The sequence below is a fragment of the Misgurnus anguillicaudatus genome, chromosome 14 (genome assembly GCF_027580225.2).
Source record: "Misgurnus anguillicaudatus chromosome 14, ASM2758022v2, whole genome shotgun sequence".
NCBI classification, from domain to species: domain Eukaryota; kingdom Metazoa; phylum Chordata; class Actinopteri; order Cypriniformes; family Cobitidae; genus Misgurnus; species Misgurnus anguillicaudatus.
Window position 1 is genome coordinate 4,158,913 of NC_073350.2, and position 25,173 is coordinate 4,184,085.

At 36.5% G+C, this 25,173-nt stretch overlaps 1 protein-coding gene across 12 annotated transcripts in view; it reads left to right on the forward strand.

The window, feature by feature from the left end:
* atp2b2 (ATPase plasma membrane Ca2+ transporting 2) overlaps positions 1 to 25,173 on the forward strand; it is a 204,354-nt gene that overhangs the window by 118,898 nt on the left and 60,283 nt on the right. For all 12 annotated transcript variants that reach the window (XM_073875756.1, XM_073875753.1, XM_073875757.1 and 9 more), the window contains exon 3: positions 23,726 to 23,923. In XM_073875756.1, coding sequence (XP_073731857.1) covers positions 23,726 to 23,923 — 198 coding nt within the window. The remainder of the gene's footprint in view (positions 1 to 23,725; positions 23,924 to 25,173) is intronic.

Genomic DNA, 25,173 nt, shown 5'->3' on the forward strand with positions numbered 1-25,173 from the left:
TGCGGACCAAATGCTGAAATTAGCTTATATAATAAAAAGAAAGAAACAGAACGTCTGTGTATTACGAAAGCGACTAGAGGAAATCAGATGAATTAGATCTTATTCATAGTTGTTTCTCCTATATAAAATGAAAAAATTACACTGTGGTGTACTGATTTCTAGATTTTAGAAAGCTTAGCAATACCACATCTCCTCTAAAGTTTCAGAAGAGATGTGCTCAGATACCAAAAGTCTAATATTTTATTACTGTACTTATAAGACCAAATAATCTGATCAATACTGTGACCATTATTATGGATGACCTTTACTCTTATTTTATTACAACAGTGCCTCACGTTTAAATAATTCAATAGGAATTTAGGTGAAACATCCGAAACAAAGTTGATGCTTAAATGAAACAACTAAGCCCTCCACGGGGTCTCCCGAGCTTTAAAGATCAACCTCTGAGCAATACAGTATTACTCCGGGTGAAGCACTCAAATGTAACCCGATGCCGTGTTTAAAGTGTAAGAGGCTATGAAGGTCAAAATGAGCTGGCAAAACATCGCCGAGCCAAGCGGCAAACACAACACGACCTCAGCTCACACATTCAGCATCAGCGATACCCGCCGACCGCCCATATCCGTGCCACCATTTCACCTGACCGAGCCCAGCCGACGGTTTGACATTGTGTTGAAGACGTGTTTCACACGGTTAGTTAAGCACTGTCCCATCCTAACTAGACTTCACTCTCTTTCCGTACCCTTCATCAGCACGCTAATGTAGTCCGCCAGTCCGTGTTCTCGTTCCCCTCTGATATATCCTATTTAATCAGCGGTCCCACCAGGAATTGCTCAGAAGCCGTACAATCTCCTCTAATAAGGACAGAACTGCTGCCCTCATTCCGGCAGCCATTCTTAAAAGGAGAAAGCATTTCCTCTGAGGACAGATTATAAATAAGTGCGGGCCCATTTATTCCTCTTCCAAGGGAAAGATGCTCTTGAATTTATGCCCTTGAAGGGTGATGTCAGTCTTTTGTGAAGAAAAGTATGCAACGGTAAAAATCATTGAAACATGATATTTTGCCTTTCAATGAGTTGCTCATTCAATGCAATCTGTAACTGTTTAACTAGGTTGCAAACTTGTGTAGTTTTTAAGAAAAAAAATGCAAGATTTTTGGTTTACCCCATTGGCAGATTTGCTCGCTTGTTTTATGTTCAGTTCAGCTTAATGTATTTATATAGCGCGTTTAAAAAACAACCATGGTTGACCAAAGTGATTATAAATGTCATAAACAAATAAGACACATACAGTAAAAACATCAAAAATGTAAAAACATCATAAATGCATGAAATAAAAGCCAAGGAATACTGCAAAAAATGATTTTCAAGAAAAAAAATTCTTAGTATTTTTGTCTTGTTTTCAGTAAAAACATCTAAAAATTCTTAAATTAAGAAGCTTTATCTTGATGAGCAAAACAACCCAATAAAATAAGTCTAGATTTTAGACCAAAAATATAAAATTTAAGTGATTTTGTGCATAAAACAAATCTGCCAATGGTGTAAGCTAATAAAAAAAAAAAATGTATTTAGTGTTTAAGAAAAATTTTCCAGATTTTTTGAATTTGTATTTTTTGTATTTGTATTTTTTGTATCTGCTTGTTTTATGCACAAAATCACTTAAATTTGATATTTTTGGTCCAAAAACTAGACTTAGTTTATTGGGTCGTTTTGCTCATCAAAAAAAAGCATCTTAATTTAAGAATTTTTAGATATTTTAACTGAAAACAAGACAAAAATACTATGAATTTTCCAACGGTATGAGCAGTTCTTATACAGGTAAACTATTTTACAAATTATGCACAAATTCACTTAAATTTGATACTTTTTGTCTAAAACCTAGACCTTTCTTAGGTCTTTTTGCTGATAAAAATGCATCTTGATTTAAGAATTTTTAAATATTTGTACTAAAAACAAGACTATATAAAAATATTAACGTCAGTTTTGCAGTGTAGAATAGTGTGTCAGGCACTCCTTTTTAATCGTATCATAAAAACAAAATGCACGTGCATGGTTTCTCGATGGAGAAATCAAGAATAATAAGCAAACTTCACATGCTCCTGAGAAAACACCTACCAATTGCAGGACTTTAAACGTGTCACGTATCTTTACGGGATCTTTGTGGCATGTGTGTGAATGCACGCACAGATTCCAGAAAATCATTGGCAGTGTGAATGAACCAAAAATCAAATGATCCCGGACAAATCCCGGATGCCTTTTCCGTGTATTTTCCATAGTGTCTGTGTGATAAGGGCTAATGACACCGGCAGTAGGAAGGTGTGACAGCTGACTCTCCATTCCGGTCAGTGAATCACACCTTGTTCTTCTCCCCATTCGTCATTCTGTTAGCTGGAGCCGACCTGATGTCTGCCGTACACCATTAACCAGAGACCAGTCGCTCGCTGATGTAGTTTTATTTTGTCACTGTCCCGCTTGCCCTTTGGACCTTCATGTCTATTTTTGCAGCTGCATGTGTGTTCAGTGGCATATGTTGTATTATGCAGTGCAGTCCTTGCTGGATCTGGGTTTAGGTTAATGTGTGTGTGTCTGGGTGATAGAACGGGTTACTGGAGATCAACTGGTAAAGTATTATGCTATAGTAGCGACAGAAAGATCAAGTTTCAGGGCACACAGATCAACTGAAATGACTTTACAAAATGCAAAACTAATATTAGCTTTAGCCTGCGAGCATCTGAAAAATATTCAGATGTTACAGTAGTGATGTACGCTTTGATATACAACATCAAAGTAGAGTTGTCCTTAGATGACTGAAAAGCAGTTCTCAAACTGGGGTGCATAAGATGGTGCCAGAGGGGCCCCAGTTTTATAAGATACATACATTTATAATAAATTCTGTGTAATCAAACTTAGAAAAATAAGGCTGCTAACCAACAGAACATACAGTGTATCATTTAATATATATGTTTCTTAGTTTGAGATTATTATTTGACATTAATTTTCTTTGGGGGGGCATGCATGCCGAAAAGTTTGAGAACCACTGCTGTAATGTAACCTTTACATACCTTCTAAAAATACATTTGTGATTGGACTGTTGGATTATTATTGTACAGTAACTAGGTTTATTCTACTGACGGTTAATCATTTTATTCTGTTATTTAATTTATTTAATACTAGGGCTTTTTTACCTTACAGATGTACGTTTTATATTCCTGTTTGACCAATTTCTGTTACACCAATATGTAACAAATCATGTATATTATCTTGAGCTGATATTATCAAGCCCATCCCCTTTGATCCAATCATCCCCCTTAAAATTGAGATTTTTCATACCGGCAAAAATGCCAATTTAATGTCAATAATGAATTATTATGAAAATGGTGCAACGTTTTCAGATGAATGCATTTTAAGGCTCATTAAGCAGTGTATACTGTATCCTGCTGCTGGGTAACTGTGGCTTTATGCATTATTACATCATCATGTCCTAAAAATTGCCAGGATAAGCGCTACACTGCATCAGGAAGGCAGCTAGGGTTTTGCCATCTTGATAATGAGCATTAGTTGTTCAATCACCCATTACAACAGTTGCTGCAAGATTATGTGCTAAACTGGATTTATGGCGCTTTGATGATGTCCAAAACACAACTGCACTTATTAGCTTTCACACAAAAATGCAGTCACATTCTGACTGAATGTTGAGTGATTTGATCACAGAACATAACGCTTATACTGTATTAATTATTTAGTGCTGCTGACTACCTGCGTTTGGATCACCAAAAAGTATCATCTGCAAATAAACGATGCTAAGCCAGTTAAGTGGTTTAAGTGGTAATTTTAGCAGATTACAGTTGGTAATTGTAAAAAACTAAGTAGGAGTTAGTTGCCTACAACTTTTTGTTGATGACCTAGCAGAGCCACTACATGTGTGTAGATCACTGCATTAAAGGAATACTTGACTTTTATAAAAAATCTCGATCATTTACTCACCCCCATGTCATCCAATATGTTATATGTGAAATGCAGACTTGCGGAGCATTTTAAACAATAAACTGACACAAAGTTATTAAAGACACACTATGCAGTTATTTTACTTTAATATAACAGCTTCAAAGTTATTTCGGTAGTAAACAAAGTCATAGTAGGGCGAATCATCCTCTTGTTGAAGCTCAGGGAGGACGCCGCTAGCAAAACCAGCAATGCAAGCTTGAGAGAACCGCCCCTGACAAATCTCGCGAGAATCACGACTTGCTTTACGGCAACGACGTCACACACATTAGGCTTGTTCGACTTCGTGTGGCGCTGCAAGAACTGACCACCGGATGACGTCAAAGTACCGCAAGAATGATCCGAGACGGCACTTTGATGTCATCCGGCTGTCGGTTCTTGCAGCGCTGCATGAAGTCGATCAAGCCTATAACAACAACTGCACGCGCGAATTTGAGACGTGAGGCTAAAGATTTAAAAGTTAAGAAAGCGCGTTCGGAAGAGAGTAGGAAAAGGAAAAGAGAATCTGACCGTGTTTGGAACCAGACAAGAGTCCCACTCGGTCAGGTTTTTACTCGTTGGCGTGAGCTAAAAGACAGCACTGGATGGGATGCTGATCTGGCGATCTTGTTGATGGACTAGTAAGTAAATCTCTTATTTGTAAACTTGTTTGCAGTCTATGTTGTAGGTTGTTGCGCTTGCTTGTAGTATGTCATGCGATTATCATGACAACAGTTGTCAATATCTCACATAATTATCAGGACATAAATAAGCCTAGAGGTTGTAAATAGTGTAAACATGCACATTTGCAAACTATTATGATAAATAGCAATAATCATGTATAGTGACATTATAACGACCAATGTTATGAAATAATGCAACGTACAAAATTAACTTTGTCATGGCATTCTGTAATGTTTACATTACAATAAAAGAACACAAATGAAATGATACAGTAGACATAGACTATAGACTGTTTACTTGTGATTTAGCTGCAATCATGTAAAAACGTTATAAGCCAGCAAACGCGGTACTTTATTATTATATGCACTCTACACTTGGAATAAACTTCTTATTATCCTATTACCATCATCTGTAGTTTAGTAGACTATGCAGTAGCCTAATATTTGTATGAAATTGTGAAACATTACCTGGGCTGCGTTCCCCGAAACCTTCTTAGCTCTACGTCGTTCTTAAGTTGTACCTTAAGCTGTACCTTATCGTTAATACGTGTTTCCCGAAACGTTCTTAGTTACGTATCTCTTCTATAAGTCGTTCGTTCGGAAGGTTGGTCTGGAGCACTCTTAGCTTTACCTTATCCCACTTGACTCCGCTAGGGGCCATGACTGTGATAAAAGCTTGTGTATATTGCAGTCTATAACTAAATATCTATAAAAAAAAGTTGAAGTACACTCCGTGTTAAATTAGGCATTTTTTATTTAAAGAATAAAACATTCACATAATTAGACATTATTACACTGATGGTTGTACGATTTTTAATATTTTTTCCAAAGGAACATCAGCTTTAAACTATTATTACAGGCTAAAGAAACTATTAAAAAAACATTTTGGGTGAAGGAGTTGGTGAAACTATGGCAGGTAGCTATACAGCGAATCTTACTTAGTGCATTTCAGATCCGTTAAATCTTTAGTTTACCGGCTATTTTAGCTGCAATAAAACAAATCAAGTAAAATCGCATGCCACGGAGCACATTCATCACAAAATCATAATTGTTGATTTTCCTAAATATTATTATTGATGTTAGGTCGACTTTGCATCAAAGTTTTTAATGTTAGGCAGCTGCATGCCATATTCTTTATAAACATTCAAAAGAAACTGCTCCACTTGATTATTGCTTGTATAAGGTCAACAAATTTCAACATTAAAACTAATCAAAGCTAAAATCTAAAGCAATCATAATATATATTTATATATCACATATTTTTTGTTATACAGTATTTAAGATAAACAGACAGGCGCGGCTCCAGAAATGCGTCCATTAAGCATTACCCGCATTGTAAACCGCTTGCGCATCCACTGTCCAAGCACATAAACGCGTGAACTAATGAACAACAATTTGTTTTTATTTAAGTGTAATGCCAAGCCAGGTGACTTGCACGACCCACCTTATTCCCCTGTGCAACGCATTTATTGGGAAATTATCCTTTAAAGTGAAGGAATAATGGATGCATTGGAGCAGTTTATGCATTATACTTTTGGACATGAAGTTGCGAGTTTTGCACGGGTTTGATATAAAATAAAATATACAATGTTTATATTTAGTTGTTTGCAATTTGAAATATTTTTTAACAGATATTCCTAATAAATGTAACTTGATCTATTTCTGAAATGTTTCTTTAATAAATAACACCGCTCTCTCATAACGCAGCGAAGTACCTATTACATAAAGTGAACAATTGATTGTCGAGCAATTGATATCAACCTATTCAGCACCCTCGCCATGGACAGCACCTGGTAACGTCGTACGTAAGAAAGTATACCTTAAGAAACCCGCTAAGGTACAGTTCGGGAAACGCGCCTAGAAAAGGTAAACCTGTAGTTAAGGTTTAACTTAAGAGTCTTCGTAGCGCGCTAAGGGAGAACGTTATCGGGAAACGCAGCCCTGGTCATTATCTTTGGAGTACTAGAGGTGGAAATTACGTCAGTTGCAAGTATTCTCCAGCGACTCTAGGGGTCGCTGTTTGACAAAAACGGCGAAAATGCATAGAGTGGCTTTAATTTGTATCATTCCACATACAACAATGTAAGAACGCTCCTCTTCTCCACCCTTGTAAAACCTGGAGCGGTAGTTTTGCAGTTTTAGGGCCCTATTTTAATGATTTAAGTGCATTGTCTAAAGCGCACAGCCCACCATCTAAATGGCCGTGTTCGATTCTACTTTTGCTAATTTGACGTTGGGAAAAATGGTTTATACGCAAGCGCACAGCCTAAAAGGGTTGTTCCCATTCTCCTATTGAGTAATGGGTGTGTTTGGGGTGTAACGTGCAATAAACCAATCAGAAACATTGCGGAGATCTGAAGCATTTCAGCACTAGAACAGCGCCATGGTTTTTAAAAAAAATTTTTACTTAAAAAAGGTTCTCATCTCACCATATCCACAGGTACAGAGGCATCATATACAATAAATCCGTGAGGTAGCATTTAAAAAATATTTAAAAATAGTTGCATTTGTTTAAAGCAAAGCATTTATTTACTTACCAGGCTACAGGTGAAGCAGCTCTTACGTCTTCTAACGTCTCATAATCAGTCCTCATTTATATCCAAGAGACTCAATAATAATCTTTTACATTTTAATCCTTTAATCTGTCATATTGAAAAGTGTTTTTGTGCTGCTGCGCATCCATGTGTGTGATAAACAAACCCGCGTTGTCGTCCTGTTTATAGGCGCATATTACTAACGCACTCATTAAATAACAAAAACAATATTGTGCCATTGACTTTAGACTTTAGACCAGGGTTTAGTTGGTCAATGGCGTAGTCTTTTTTAGTTGCCTTCAAAATAGCAACGCGCCAACAATGCGTTTTCAGACCGGAACGGCCATGGGCGCAAAATTGGGCGCAAATGCATTTGCTATTTAAACAAAGTGCCGCTAATCGTGAAAATAATCATTGCGCCGGGTTGAAACTAGCAAAAGACACCTGCGCCGGGTGTATGATAGGGCCCTTAGAGTTAAACAGCCTCATCACAAACCGTACATTTAATGTGTATGAAAGGGGCTCTGAGAAAGATTCATCTAGATTTAGATGGATATGGTAATAACGGTACTTGAAATGCAGGACTCAGCATTAAGATCAAGACAAAATTAGGGAAAGAATGAGAAAAGTCATTCCTGTGAAATGAAGCGAGAGGCATAAAGTAAGAGCTGACCTCATTACTCAGTGAAAGAGTGTAAATCAAGACTCTGGGGACTCGTGCGACCACTGAATATCATATTAATTAGGGTGTGAAACCAGGACACATACATGATTTGCATGATAGGACGTAAATTTGAGACAAATATAGATCGACGTCAGGCGGTAAACGTTGTTTCAAATAATCAAAGATCGATTTTGTGGCTGTGTACATTTAGGCTATTTCTGCTACTAAAACTGTTGTGCGTTTTTAGGCATTTGTGCATTCGTTGTTATTTGCATGTGCTTCATTTGACCTTCAAATATAACCATTTCTAAAGAAAGCATGCATAATAGGCATACCGCGTGTTTCTCTTTTTTCACATACTCTGCATACTTTTTCTCTGTGGTTAAATATAGATCACCATGGAAACCCTACACATAAAGCACTCTGGGTATTGGCTGCGCACTTCACACGGGGAGTAGTTAAGAGCACTGCAGGCGCATGGAGATGATATAAAGTTCATAACACCTGCATTCGTGTACGTCTGAATGACCTAACTGTACGTCAGAGGGCTCGTGTTGCTATGCGACTTTCACCATAGTCTTCACCCTGATTACATTAACCAGGAGTAGAAGAAAATGTTCAATCGATATAGTAATGGATCTAAGTAAGGGCAGACCTATATTTGACACAAATGTCTATTCAATAACTTGCATCATTTATGTCTCAGGTTGCAGATCATTTTCAGATCCCGTGTTTTATCAGAGACAGTGTGAGGTAGAGGAGATGGACCATTCATTGATGGGAGAAATTGCAATGTGGTAAATCTAAGTCAATCAGCTTTTTGTTTACTCTGAGATCAATCTGCGCATTTGCTGGACCATGCGATTCTGCTTTAGGACTTGAAAATGCTTAGCATTTATTTTGAAATAGTGATATGTCCAATTTTTTCCACGACCGGTTCTTTTGGACAAGATTTTTCAATGAACTGCTTCAACAAACCACTTCACCAGTTTTTTACATCATGAGGAAATGACATCATCCATACTAATTTGATCATGCCTGCTAATGAAAATTTACTCTGAATCATATTTAAATAAAGTCAAGAGTAAGCTGATTTACATTTTATTCAATTAATTAGTAAGGAATAATTGACGACGGGCCATTGAATTATAAGAAAATAATGCAATACGATGCGAAGCGAAGCGCCGTTATTTTCAAATAATTCAAAGGACCGGAGTCAATTATTCCGCTTATACCACGGTTAACACAAACAAACTATTTTTAAGACATTTGACAAGTTAGGTGTGCGGTTTACAGAAAAATAATCAACACCCATAGAACATTTCTTAGCCAATCAGAATGCAGCATTCAACAGACACGTAGTATAAATAATAATAATTTATTTTTCAGTTGTACAACTGAAACACCCAATACAGGCGCTGAGATGTTTTACTTCTCTAAAAAGATCTAAAGTGAACACTTTTACAGATATTGTGATCAAGCGTATAAAAATGTAAGAATATGCACATAAGTTAATAAATTACCAGTTATATGCAAAATTCCACTACTTTAACATTTGTTATTACTCTAAATAAGTGCTTCCCAATCCTGGTCCTCGAGGCACCCCTCCCAGAAAGTTTTAGATGTCTCCTTATTTAAAACACCTGATTCAACTTATCAACCTCCTTCCAAAATGGTAAACATGTCTCCCTAACAAGCCGATGAGTTAAATCAGGTGTGTTAAATAAGGAGACATCTGAAACTTTCTGGGAGGGGGTCCTCGAGGACCAGGATTGGGAAACACTGCTGTAAATAAACCATTGCTACTATACTATAGGTCAGGGTTCCCCAAATCTTACCCTGGAGGGCCGGAGCACTGCACAGTTTAGCTCCAACCCTAATCAAACTTACACACATGTGATTTTCTAGTGATCATGAAGACCTTTGCTTAGTCCCAATTCGCCTACTTATACTACAACCTAAAAGTATGTACTTTTTTGTGAGGAAAAGGTACATACTTTTGAGTGTGTAGAGTATGCACGTTCTGGGACATACTTCGATGACGTCATGCAACGTGAATGAAAAGGTGGTTGCCTAGTTACGCACACCACGACTGTTAACAATATTTCATTCATTCTTATAACTTATGTCCAATATAATTTTAGCTTTTTTATTTTATAATCTTTTTTTCTCATCGTTTTTTTTCACAATACATTTTACAATGTGTTCTACCAAGTTGAGGAGTGAAGCAGGGCGTCGTCGTAGAACCAAACGCAAGTCGTTTGTGAGGCGGCTGGTTCTGATGTTCATGTCAATGTGTGTAATGAAAGCTACTTATTTTAGAGTCAAAATATTTAAAGTTTATAGTATAACTATTGTTTCACGTATTTTATACTTAATTTTATACTTATGTATATAACTCAAAAATACCCCGATGAAAATGAACCATGGTTTTACTATAGTAAAAGTGTAGTAACCATGTTTCTTTGGTTGGACTAATAAAGTTAACATTTGTACAGCTACAGTATTACTACAAATAAGTCAGTGTGGTTAAACTATGGTTAGTATAGTAAAAGGTGTTTATTTTCATAAGGGTTTATAGTAAGATATAAATCTAAGACAGAAACATAAAAAGAAATACATAAAAAAGATGCCTGCATGACACTGTACTAGAGTCACGGTACTTTTTTGGGACAACATCAACTGGATATTCAGAGACAATAAAATATAACTTTAATTAGGGTTAAACATTTGAATTAAAAGCTAAGGGCGCATCTCCGCTGCTGCCACGTTTACATCACCACAAAGCTCCTCCCTCCCGCACGCAATGGGTTGTGGGCAATATTAGCCGTTAGTGTGTGCATTGATCTGCACTTCGAATTCTAACCGGAAATAGTAGACCATCCGGGTATCTTTGGGATACTCCTTTCAACATACTACGATTTGGGACGTACTAATTCTAGTTTCGCATACTATTTAGGATGGATAGTATGTGAATTGGGACTCAGCCCTTCACTAGCTTGCTCAGGTGTGTTTGATCAGGGTTGGAGCTAAACTCTGCAGTGCTCCGGCCCTCCAGGGTAAGATTTGGGGAACCCTGCTATAGGTGAACTACGGTTCTGTAAAACAAAACATGGTAAAATCATGGATTGTAATGGATACGCCATGGTTCATTTTCATAAAATGGATGCTGCTTGGTCAAACGTCAAACCAGCTATGTTATATAATGAATAATAATTAATACCTGATCAAATAGCTTCAATGTGCATCAATTTGCAGCATCCACATACGTTAACCCATACCTAACCCACTTAACCTATTGATGGTTTCACCAGAAACAGCATAAACAAACGGCTTTCGTAGAAACAAACGTAACTTCTGGTAGACTTCCACATAGAATCAATAACAACCGTCGTTTAACTCTTTCCCCGCCATTGATGAGTTATCTTGTCAATTAAGAAAAACGTTTTCCTGATTAATTTTTATGTTAATCTGCAATACTGTGATTATCCACTATATGGCACGTACCCAATCTATGAAAACACTGAAACCAAAACGTTATTTACTGTACAATGAGGGTTAATGTTAAAAAAATGCACAGCAAGTTATACTGGTTACCGGTTGATGAGAGATCAAAAGTATCACTTCTTGGCTTTATAAATAAAATTAATTGAATGAAAATTCCAGATTGTCTGTATGGGCAACTTCGTATGAGCTCTGATGTACATACATATCTCATGAGGGATGCCGTTATTAGTAAATATAGTATTCCAAAATCTAGAACAAATTCAAAACAACATACAGTGTTGTATAGAGCTATGGTTCTTCCAGGTCATATTGCTAAAATTCTAAATATTGAGTTTTAAAAAACAAATAAAATATTTTTATTGGTAGATAGAGTATATTGTATGTGTATGTTGAGGTATATGTGTCTGTATGTATATGTGTATATGTGAGTGGGTATATGTATATTTGTCTTTTATGAGAATTTGCTGTTTGTGGTGTAGGACTGGATAAAAGGCTTGTGTATTGTTATGTGAGTTATGTGTTATGTGTGGACCCCAGGAAGAGTAGCGGATGCATTTGTTGCATCAGCGAATGGGGATCCTACACTGGAAAACATTTCAAGCTGGTTAAACGTAGAAACAAAAGTTAATCTGCTGCCTTAAAAATGTGATTTAAATATACTTGAAGAGATGCTTTGTTTCAACTCACAAGTAGTTAAGACAATGTGTAACTTTACATTTAACTTTTTGGAAACTTACAAACATGAGTTTAATATCTAAAACTTTCCATGTATGGTTTACTGTACGTGCCAAGGACTATATTGGTGCTCAATACATTTTCTTACAAAAAATGTAATTGTCATTTGTCCTATGTTTCTATGCAGTAATCTGCATATAAAGAATGTTTTGCTGCATGCAATGCCTAACAATCCCTTTAATACATGACTATGTTTACTGTACATTATAGCTTTTAGCGTATGGTCGATGTTGTGTTTTGCAAGTACGGTGTACATAGAAGGCAAAACTTCCTGATAAGTCCAGAACACAACATATCGCTGTGTCTCACACACTGTAGTCCTCACTGTTTGGGGACAATTTAATGAGGTGGCAGTGATGGGAACGCGTTTTCATGTGGGCTTTTCCTGTTCACGCTTGAGAACTGAGGAAACTTCTGTTCCTTATACGTGAACACCAGCAGTCATGAAGAAACAGTGTACTGATCTGTAAGCCCACGCTCACACAGTTTTTGTGTAGAGTAATGATAGTGTGGCTGCCGTGGGCAGAGGCAGTGTGTGTGTGTGTGTGTGTGTGTGTGTGTGTGTGTGTGTGTGTGTGTGTGTGTGTGTGTGAGTGTGTGTGTGTTTAGGGAGGAAGAGCTGATTGCAGGAGTTCTCCTCTCTTTCTCTCTCGCAGCTGGAACGTCAGTGTCAGGTTTCTGATGTCGGGCTCAGATGAAGCTCTGCCACAATAGTGGCCATTAAAATGCACAGGAGCCCCCTGAACTCATGAAAAACTCATGAGAATGAGCACACAGAACAACACTTTCCAAAACTTTCCTCATGATATATAATCCTATATGATGTCAGAGTCGGTCAAGTATCTACAGTAGTAGAGTAAGCATCACTAAAATAAATTACAAACATTTTGGATGACATGGCGGTGAATAATTTATCAGGATTTTTTTTATGAAAGTGGAGTAATCCTTTAAATTGTATGTTACTATTCTTTGATTTTAAAGGACAAGTTTGGTATTTTACACTTAAAGCCCTGTTTTCAGATTGTTTATGATGAAATAGAACGGTTTTGACTGAAATTTCGACATATGATGCTGGCCCGAGAATTTTTGGGTGTTTGTTGTTTCACCTCCCGCCTCTATAGTGGCTGTGTAGGTGCACTGGAACCTAAAATGCATTAAACTTTCGTTTACAAAGACGTGAAACTCACCGAGTGGTCAGGGGTGTTCACTGATATGCTCACACAAAAATCGCGGCAAAAGATGCTTTCCAACAGGTGTTTTAGCATTCGTTGTAAACTTGTGGACCTATTTTTCCAAACGCCTCACACTTGTACATTCTTCTGTTGAGAGCTTGAATAATAGACACTCCAGCCCAGGTGGTGGCGCTAATCCAATTGCCAATTGCAAGAATACAAACAACATTCCCAGCGTGGAGTAAATACCGTACCTCACAGCACATCTAATACAAGTCAATGGAGTTGGCAAAAACTACGATAAAACCTGTTGGAATGCATCTTTTGCAGCAATTTTGCAGCAAACACCCCTGACCACTTGGTGAGTTTCACGTCTTTGTAAATGAAAGTTTCATGCATTTTAGGAAGGATTGTTCCAGTGCACCTATAAACCCATTGTAGAGGTGGGAGGTGAAACAACAAACACCCGAAAATTCTCGGGACAGCATCATATGTCCGAATTTCAGTCAAAACCGTTCTATTTCATCATAAACAAGGGCTTTAACTCATTCACCGCCAGCCTTTTTGAGAAAAGTTGCCCACCTGCATTTTTGTGATTTAAACAAAATTTTCACAAAATTCCTTGCAGGAAAAATAATTTTCTATAAATATATAAACATACAAATTATATCAAATTAAAGAACACACCCTCTGCTTTCAAACAAACAATAAACAAACAAACAAACAAAATGGGGAAAAAACGTTATATAATTATTTTTCTACTTAATTTAACCACTGAAATATGGATATTTCTCTTCAAAAATACAACATTTTGAGCAAAAAGCTTAAAAATTGCGTTTTTGTAAAGAAATTTATGTTAGAGATCAGACTCAGAATGACTATCAAACATAAAGGCAGTTAAAATAAATCATTAAATCTTTTTAACTTCCGTTTTTGATAAATTCGGTTTGGCGCCATCTGGTGGATAAAAGCGATTACACTTTCACTTTGAAATTCGTCCAGAAAGGCATATTTATTAGTTAAATATGAACTCATAAATGACGAGATAACTCGTCAATGGCGGTGAATGAGTTAAGTGTAAAATACCCAACTTGTACTTTAAACTAGAGCACATGCGTTATGTCACAATGTATTCTGTATGTACTGTATAAAGATGTCACACCCAGGGTTAAATTTGAGGTGAGAAATTGGGTTGGTCTTTTAGGGGATCTGGACTGATGGAGCGCTTCCCCTGATACATCATCACCCCTGCTCTGTTGTCATTCACTATCCAGAGATCGCTCTAAAGCAATAAATATTGATGTCAACACCCCCTGTCCATCAAATATCTCTGTCACGTACCCTCAACCTCCCCTCCTCCCCCTGACAGATCTTACAGACCGAGTCCATTCAGATGAATTCTACCTGGGCCTGGTCGTATATATTTGAGGGTTACACAAAATCTGCTTTTGATTTTACAATCCCCACACACTGCTGTGCAATCTACTGTACATAGATTGTACGTAGTGAAAAGCAACACATCACAAATCTAAACCATCAACATAAATGTTGACCAAATGGTATATCTAAAGACTGCTTATGTATTCTGAGGCTACCTCAACATCTTAAAATAGCAGGCGCTCAATAGACCTGAAATGCACGAGGCACTTTCATGAAACCATATTTGTGGCACACACAACAACAGCAGTGATTTATTTTCTTCGCCATCATGTTTAGGACCGAAACATGTAGTCGATTGCTGACACCTGCCAACAACGCTGTTTATGATTCACAGTGTAAACCGCATGAAGCGTTAACATACAGTATTTATATCTCCCCACGCGATCTTCCTGTTTCTTTTAATAAACCTTTAATCCCTCCGCCACGTGATGACTAGAGCGACCGCGCGACCTCGAACGCCTATTGCGCTTGCCGGTAAACCGGTCGTACGTGTTCAGCTCAGGGTTTCTGGTCTATGGCAATCACAGGAATTTCACAGCATCCTCGGACGGGGCTCTCACGATGAAAGCGATGCTGAGAGGCAAACACGCAGCGGTGTTTGATGCTGCGCAGGCGGGATTGATGCTTGAGAGCTCTCCTCCATGCAGAGACTCAATTAAGCTGGAATGTTTCATGAGGTTATTTTTAGCCCGCTGTGCTATTTGCAACCTGGGCGTTCTTTCCCAGTGGTGGGAGTTGTTTTGTGCCAGTGCCCCCCCCCCCTCTTCTTACTTCAGTAACATTGTTTCATTTTTTTTGCCTTGCTGTAAATGCAGCTTTGCATGGTTTTGTGGTCTCTGTGGCGTTCCCATGGAAGCAGCCACCATCTTATTTCTGGTCGCTTTAGCTCCGTGTCAGTTCCGATGATCATTGTCGTGTCAACCTCCTGTCAGTTGAAGAAAGCGTTTTCTCAATTCCTAGAAGTGAATTGGAGATTGTGCATCAGTGCCCGAGAAAACAAATCTCAAGGTCAAACTCAATTATTAGCTTATTGACTTCTCTTTATATAACCAGACTTGTTGTTTTAGAAGTTTTAATGTCCATCTTTATTTCCATTAGTCTATTTCATTAAGATACAAACAGAAAATACAGGAAATGTGTATATATATGCATTACATTTTCAGGACTAAATGTCTTCTTTAGGCATCGTCAGTGTTTAGTGTGACCTCTTTGGCACTAAACACATCTTGAGCATTTTTGAGAAGAATGAAGTAAAAAGACTAATTTCTTTAAAAATTAGAAATTAGGATTTATTTGTATTTGTTTTTAAGAGATTCCTGCAGTGTCCTGCTATTGTTCAAGTGGAAGGGGAGTTTACTCTAAAAACTTGACACATTAGTTTACATTTTTATACAGTTTTAATACTACAGACACATTTCCTGTATTTTCTGGATGGATTATATTAAAGAGACTGAGAAATAAATATGTATATTCACTATAACATTGCAAAAAACAACAAATTTAATTCTGACATGGTGGACTTTTGCACAGTACTGTAGATGGGTATTTCTCAGATTAAGGGCCAAATTGGGTTGCTGCAATATTGAAAATTAAAATTCCAAATTTGACTAATTGGTATCAGTGTTGGGTGTAACTAGTTACTAAGTAATTAGTTACTGTAATTAAATTACTTTTCCTTTGAAAAAGTAAAGTAAGGGATTACTCTTATTTTTCTTGTAATCTAATTACAGTTACTTCTGATGTAACTAAATACTGTATATGGACTCTAAATAATTATATATACTATAATACAATAGTGTATTTAACATGGTTTAAGTTTACAATTCTCACTATTAACTGGTTGATTATTAGCATTAATATTAATGAGATGCTGGCTGTTTATTAATACTTAATAGCACATATTAATGCCTGATTTTGCAAAACCTTGTTCTACATCCTTAACCGTCCCCATTTCTACCAATACTTAAAATGTATAACTTCTTTAGTATTAGTTGTTGGAGTATATTGAGGCAAAAGTAGTTAATAGTTAGTTAATAGAGAGAATTGGACCCTAAAGTGGGACCAGAATAATTGATGTACTTTTATATATTATTTATTCGAGCCATTTCAAGCCTATCCTTGTGTCATGTACTAAATATGATTTAGAAAGTAATTAGTAATAAGTAATTAAATACTTTTTAGAGAGAGTAATTTGTAAAGTAATCTAATTACTTCATTGAAGATGTAATTAGTAACTAGTAATTAATTACTTTTTTTGAGTAACTTACCCAACACTGATTGGTATACATCAAATGATCAGTCCTTAAGTCAGGAGCAACGTTATGAGCTTGGTTGAGACCATAAGATAAGGGAATTTATGATTGTTTTGCCATTTTCTTAACTATGTCAAGTAAATGTGTCTTTACCATCACATCATCAAATTTATGTAAAAATAAAACTTAAATGACAAATCAGTGTTTTTAAAACATTTTGTAGTTTCACATGTAATCTAATTTATCGTGAACTTAATGAGATTTTTACTTGTAAGATGAATTATAGTCATTTACTTATCTATATTTCTGATTCATCAATCTGGCTTGGAATCTAAACTTATTTTAAGCGAAAGCCATATATAAAAACTTTTTAATACATTGTCAGAAATGTATAATTGTAGGATGCTTTTGTTATTTATACATAATTTATTGGCAAAATTATGTATTGTGCTGGTAATGACTGTGCCGGTAATGACATTTTTGTCAAAAAACTAGCCCTACTAGCTAAGATGATGACTAAGCAAGTGTTGCTAGCTTTCTACATGTAATGTACACCATTTTAACTGTTAAAGTGATAAAATATTTCAAAAATGATTAAAAATACAGAAATGCAACACATATGGTAATGACGCATAATAAGTGTACATGCCCAACACAAAGAATAAAGAGTAGATTTACATACTTTTTTGTACATCAAGGTATCAGTCTTGCAGCTTGAAATCCATGTGCTCCACTATGTCATTAGGTTACCATGGCTACCAAATAAACTTTTAATGAAAAAAGAGTGGGAAATTCCCTTTATGCAGAGCGTGTTGGTAATGACAGCTTAACCATGGGACAGGTAGAAATTACGCAAAATAAAGGACAAAATTCATATATATGCTTAATCTGTGCAGGACAACACCAAAACACAGATATTGTACCACAAAACACACAATAAAATGTGATAAAATTTTTGGTAAGAGCAGCCACAAAAAAGTCTAGGCTTGTTTTTGTTTATACTAATTAATGGTGCTTAAATGTATTAGATTTTATTTGTTTTTAATAGAATTACACCCTGGGGACATAAATAGGCCCGATATACCACAGGTCTGTTGAATGCTGTATTCTGATTGGTTGAGAAATGTTCCACGGGTATGCATTATTTTTCGATAACCGCACACCTAACTTTTCAAATGTCTTAAAAATAGGTAGGAACCAGAGCAATGTTTGTGGTAACCGTGGTATAAGAGGAATAATTGACTTTGGTCCTTTGAATTATTTGAAAATAATGCACAACCAAGGTGGTTATTCAGCACGACGCGAAGCAGAATATATATATATATATATATATATATATATATATATATATATATATATATATATATATATATATATATATATATATATATATATATATATTCTGCTTCGCGTCGTGCTGAATAACCACCTTGGTATATAAAAACTAATGCCATTAAATATAAAATAAAATCTTTTCTGGACACACAATGTTTACTTAAAATATTATATATTACTAAAAATATTAGTCATTTTCATCGGCTGTTGCTGTTGGTAAACTTTGAAAGTGATCCAAGCTGAGCTTATACTTTTGTTAAATAATACTGATTATTTGAAAAATGATAAATATCAATATTTATAACTGGCTTATTAGTATTGATTATATTATTTTTTTTGTGTTCAGATTAAAGGTATAGTTCACCCAAAAATGAAAATTCTGTCATGATTTCCTCACCCTCATGTCACTGTAAAATTTCTTTTTTATCTTAATAATATTTTAATAAATGACAGTAAGCGCACAGTTGACGGTACCCATTGAATTCCATTGTATTTGTTTTTCCTACAATGGAAGTCAATGGTTACAATCAGCTGTATGCTTACCATCATTTATTAAAATATCCTCTGTTGTGTTCATCATTACAAAATCATGAGGATGAGAAGATGATGACAGAATTTTCATTTTTGGGTGAACTTTCCATTTAAATGCACTCACCTTTATTGAGAACCACATTCAATTAAATGTGCAAGTCTGGATATGTCCTGTTTACACAGCAGATTAACAGTCACAGCCGTATGAACAAGCAACCAAAGTCAAGCCTGTTTTTAACTTGCATGTGACGCCTGTAACCATAGAGACAGACATTAATTTGAAAGATAGTGTTTTCTTTGTCAACAGAAAATATTATTTTTGCATTGCATTGCATTGGACAACAACAGAGCGCGATTCAATCAGCATGTTGTTTAAAAAAAGCAAACGCAAGACTAGGATGTGTGCGGTCTGTTACACAAGAGATTTGGTGTTACACTGTTGCATTTATGGACACTAATAAAATATCGCATTACAGCCCAGCTGTCTTGTGCCAGAAGTTCGGCTGTGAATAACTTTACGAAACACTTATACTTTACTGAAGTGCCGTTTGCTGTCTTTTTCAATCTGACCTCAACAGAGAGAAAGAGAGAGAGAGAGAGAGAGAGAGAGAGAGAGAGAGAGAGAGAGAGAGAGAGAGAGAGAGAGAGAGAGAGAGAGAGAGAGAGAGAGAGAGAGAGAGAGAGAGAGAGAGAGAGAGAGAGAGAGAGAGACGCTAACTACTCAATTTTTGTTCCAAATTTTTTACCATTGTCGCTTGGGGTTGGGGTTAGAACGACTTTCTGTTACATAAAATTACATCCTAACCCAAACCCCAAGCAACAATGGCTTAAAAATCAGAAGACAAAAAGTAAAAAGTAGTTATATAGTTATATAGTAGTTACCGTCCAGAAGCGGCATGATCCTGCCGATCGTCGCATAACGTGACGGCATCACCTTCCAGGATTCCCTTTCGTCTATATCCGACACTGAGGGATTAGCATGAAAGCAACGGAGTTCCCATTTCATCGATATAGTGACACATAGGGGCACACTTCGCGTCTTCAAACTGACGCTGAAGGCGTTTGAACATGCTTCAGATTTTGACGCCTTGGGGAGTGAGAATGGGTTGCAATACAGTACCTGATTCAAATATTCTAGTACGTGATTTACAATAGTATAAAACAATTTAAAAGATATACAAAAAAATATTAAAACGAGTCATAATCATGGTAAATATAATACAATATAGTAGATATAGCACTGATACGTGACATACAGTGCTCTCAATTGCACAGTTGATCTTCACGACACCAGCGTTAAATACTGACGTTTGCTTTAATGGTTTGACAGCGTCACTGGTAGCTCAGGCGATCACAAAGACAGGACAGCTGCTTGTGAATTATTCAAGCCAGGGTTTTGTTAAAGAGGGACTCAGAATCAGCAAAGCACAGCTGGATCCACAAACCGAGCACGCGCCACAAACCCTGTTTATCAGGGACCCTGGAAAACAACATCTCTTGCCCAATCACGTTTGTCCAGCTGCCAGCTCTGAGCCTGAGCCCCTCTATGCGCTCCAAGAGCGCGCAGTGCCCATCGCTGCCCAAAGTCATGCCGCGTGTTTGGCCAGCTCGATGATAAACTGGAGCATTCGGTTGGCACTGATTCTTGGCCGGTATGCTTCAATGATAGCGTTACACGTCATGCGTATGTATGACTACCACAGTTCACAATCATGGTTGTTTGTCATGTCATAGCTGTGATTGTTATCAGGGACACGTTATCCTCTAGGAAACAGTTTACATATATTTTGGTAGGATTAAGATATTTTCATTATTGTTAATATATTAAAGTTCTTGGGTATGTAAATTAAAATACAACATCATATATGGAGTAATAATATGGACCGTAATTCAAATGTCATAATAAAATATCAAATTCTGTTCATTTTCATTGAAATTATCTCATCAAAGGTACTATGAGACTTTCCCTTTCTTTCCAAAACCCTTCCCTCCAAAAACCTGCATAAACCGAGATCATTATAATCCTCTTGTTCTACTTTTTTCTGAATCTGTGCATTCATTCATTTAGCATGATTTATAACTATAGTCTGGGTGTGAAATAAACTGTCATGGATTTGGCACCTCGTTTTTTCAGGAGAGAATGTGTGAAGCTCGGTACATTATGTTCTCAACATTATTTGACTTATATTAAAGCTGATGAATCCCTTTACTATTTCAGGAACTTGAACTGTGCAGTGTAACTAAAGTTTTAAAGTGCAGACAAATATTTAAAGACCAGCTTAGTGTGGATCTAACATGGACGAACTACTGTAAATATTTGTGCTTTCACCATCAAAATATAACATGCATGCTAGTTATTAAACTAGTTAAGAAGTCTCATATGCTCAGCAGTGTACAATCACAACATGACATATTTTACTTTTTATTTTATTTAGTAATTCTGTAAGCTAGTGCCCAAGGGCCATGCAGCAAGTGAAAACCACGGCCTTTAGCCTTCTTATTAGAGGGCCCGACTCCCATGCCGGACCGATTGCCGGTTCGAAGCTCAGGGTGGGTTTGAGTTGGCCGGTTACAGTGGTGCCATGACCCGGATGAAAGTGAGGTTAGTGGGGATGAGTGTAATGGAGGTTAGTTAGTGTGTGAGAGCTGTGCAGTGAGTAAACCTCACTCTCAAGAGGCCGCAGCCTTGTTTGAGCTCCCGACTCCAATGCTGGACCGATCGCCGGTTGTACATAAGAATTTAGTTATTAGCTCATCTGATGTACAGATTTGGTTTATTACAGGGTGGTCTAAGTTACAAATTCCCTGATATTCCTACTCAGTCTCAAGAGGTTTTGTGATATAGTCACGTACATTTTTTCCGTGATATTATCACAAATTTCAGCGTTTTCGTGTGATTATCACGTATTGGTTACTCAACTGCTTTTTCCTATTTTCAAACCATTGTCGCTTCGGTTTAGGTTTCGATTTGTGCTTGCATTAGAATGTCACTTTATGTTTTGGTTTATATTATTTTTTCTAATTAATTTTTTTATATGTCGCCTGGCGTTAGGGTTAGAGTTGGGTTTGGGTAGGGATTGTCATTTTATGTAAATCTAACCCTAAACCGAAGTGACAATGGTTAGAAAATAGGACAAAACTGATGAGTAACCAATCATGTGATAATCACACGAAAACAGGACTTCGTTATGCGATCACGGAAAAACTCAGAAATTCATGATAATATCATGAAAAAAGAATCAAAAAGTTACGTGGCTATATAACAAAATTTCTTGAGACTGGACTGGATATTCACAGTGAAAACATTATAATCCATGTATTTATTATTTGACCCGCAAACTGACAGCAGTAGATAAATAGGTTAAGTTATTGAATCAAATACGTCACCAGAAATCAATGCTACTTTCAATCACAACATAATAAGAATCTAGTACAAATGTTGTTTAAAGGATTTTTTTTTCAATATCATGTGATTTCAGATTTAATGAATAAAATCAAATGACCAAATATTCTACCATAGACCTGAACTCCGGATCAATATTGACTATCACAGACTACACTCTAAAAAAACAAACGGTGCTATATAGCACCAAAACAATTGCTTTGGATCGTAACGATAGAAGAACCATTTTTAGTGCCATATAGCACCGGTGAAGCACCAGTGAAGCACCAGTGAAGCACCAGTGAAGCACCAGTGTAGAACCATATAGGGGCCATATAGCACCACATATGGTTCTACATAGCACTATATGGTTCTACACAGGTGCTTCACTGGTGCTTCACTGGTTCTTCACCGGTGCTATATGGCACTAAAAATGGTTCTTCTATCGTTACGATCCAAAGCAACTGTTTTGGTGCTATATAGCACCGTTTGTTTTTTAGAGTGTATTTAAACTAGAAACAGTTCACCCGAAATATGAAAATTTCTCACAATGTACTCTCAGATCAGATGCCATCCAAAAAGCACATCCATCAATCCATCATTAAAGTAATCCAGGTAATGAAGAGTTTCGTTGCAAAACGAGATAAATCCATTTTTTAACATTTTTGTCAAAACATGTTTATTATTATCTTATCATGTTATTATTTTGTTTTACGGTGCTACTTAGCTGTATTTTTTAAGTTATAAAGGTTTAAATCAAAACAAACCAACTGGAGTTGCATTGATATTAATTGGAACGCACAACCAAAAAACGTGATTTCTGAACAATTAACAAAACGGTGGTTATCTCGTTTTGCAACGAAACTCTTCAAATATCTTCTGAATAAAAGCGATATGAAATTTTGTGGTTGAGCAAATAAAAGAATCTTTAGATTTGCATTAAAATAATACCTTTAATAAATCAGTTAAATTTCGATTGTACCCCTTCTGTGTCCTCTCCTCAAGGTGACACCCATGGCAGCATGTAAGGCCCCCGTCTACACCGCCTAAAAGCAGAATGTTCCTGTTATAATTGTTAATAACTGTAACAGAAGTAGTCTGGTTTTGCCTGCTGTGTACATGTGTTATTATCACCGAAAGGTCTTTATGTAAGAGCGTATGAGTCAGCAGGGTAATTTGAGATTGTGGATGACATGAGGACTCAGTCTTACTCTTAGAGATGGATTGCTCATTTTTTTATAGGTGGGCACGAGATGCAGAGCCATTTTTACTGCAGCGGAGACAAATGTAACATCTCTTAACCTATGCTTAGGACAGCACATCACAGAGTGAGATGTTGCACTTAGCAACAGAGTTCTTAAAGAGCCCATAGTTCAATCCCCTGGTTGCCATGGCGACAAGGGATTTATAAGCTGGCTTTATATCAAGCCATACTTCCATAAAACGATCCCTCACGATGACCGATGTTTTCCGCTAATGCATTTGTCTTTGTGTCCTTCTTCCACTGCAGGTTTGGCAGGAGTTTCTACTGACCTAGATAAGAGAAGAGAAGTCTTCGGGAGAAATCTTATACCTCCAAAGAAGCCAAAAACTTTTTTACAGTTAGTGTGGGAAGCATTACAAGATGTTACCCTTATCATCCTTGAAATCGCAGCCTTGATATCACTGGGACTGTCCTTTTATCAACCACCCGGAGAGGGCAGCGAGTGTGAGTATCTTTAGCTGTTATTATGGCTTTCTGTTTGGGTACTAGAAGGTGGCTTTTAGCTTTTAGAAGCAATATCAAAATTACTATATCGTTTTTTATACGCCTGACTACCCTTTGATTTGAAGTGGTAAATGATTTGTTTTTGCTAAAATATGTTGGTTTGGTTTGTACTTTTTATTGAAAAGACAGGTCATCCAAATATGAACATTTTAGTTATTATTAAAAAGTTTTGCAACTTTTGCCAAATAACAGATAAAAGTGACCCTATAGGACAAAAAACACCATGGATCCATTTCCAAATGTAAAAATGTTGTATCATCATATTTGATAGAGAAATTGATATTATTTGAACACAATTAACCACTTTTGACTTCTGGGATAATGACTTACATTTCAGTCCATTCCTTACACAGAGCTATCAGGCTTTGGATGACTTGAAATGAGCAACGCTGAACTGTGATTGGCTGCTTTATATGTCAGTCAGATGGCCTTTTGGCCAATAAATTCTGCTTTGAAAAATTAAAATTCTTTCATCCGTCTTGTGATCTTGCATCAAAATGTACTGTATCTAACTTACCTTACAGCTGTAACAATCTATCCAGGTTGTGTGTGCTATTGGCAACTGATAACCAACCGACCAATAGCTATTTAGGCTTATTTTATTATACTCTTGTACTGTAAGTGAGGTAGAATTTCAAAAACTGTTATAGGCTGTGGCAACGTCATGTAAGGCTGGTTTACATTAATGTAATAAAGTCATGACAAAAACAACCAATTTGATAGATTTATATAAATGATTTCTTTCTTTGGGATAAATTGAGATGCTCTTAAGGATAAGCCGGATATTCAGCTGCATGTTCCTTTAACAAAGTCTTCTGAAAACTTGATTGTGATGGTGTTTCAATATAGAGTCCAACACGTATATTCGCATTGAGGTCCAATATATTTCTAATGTCTCTACTATTTGTTTTTACTCTTGATTTACCTTCAGATGTCATGATAATCTGAAATGGCATTATTTTTTTAATTAAACAGTAATTAAGATGAGACTTTCATCAAAAATAGAGGTCTGAAGGCATGTGTTGCAAAACTTGTGAACACCATAGTTACATATTAAATATGCAGTGGTCCCCAAAATATTTTAACACTTAAGTCATACTTTAAAAAAAAAATCCAGATAATTTACTCACCACCATGTCATCCAAAATGTTGATGTCTTTTTATGTTCAGTCGAGAAGAAATTATGTTTT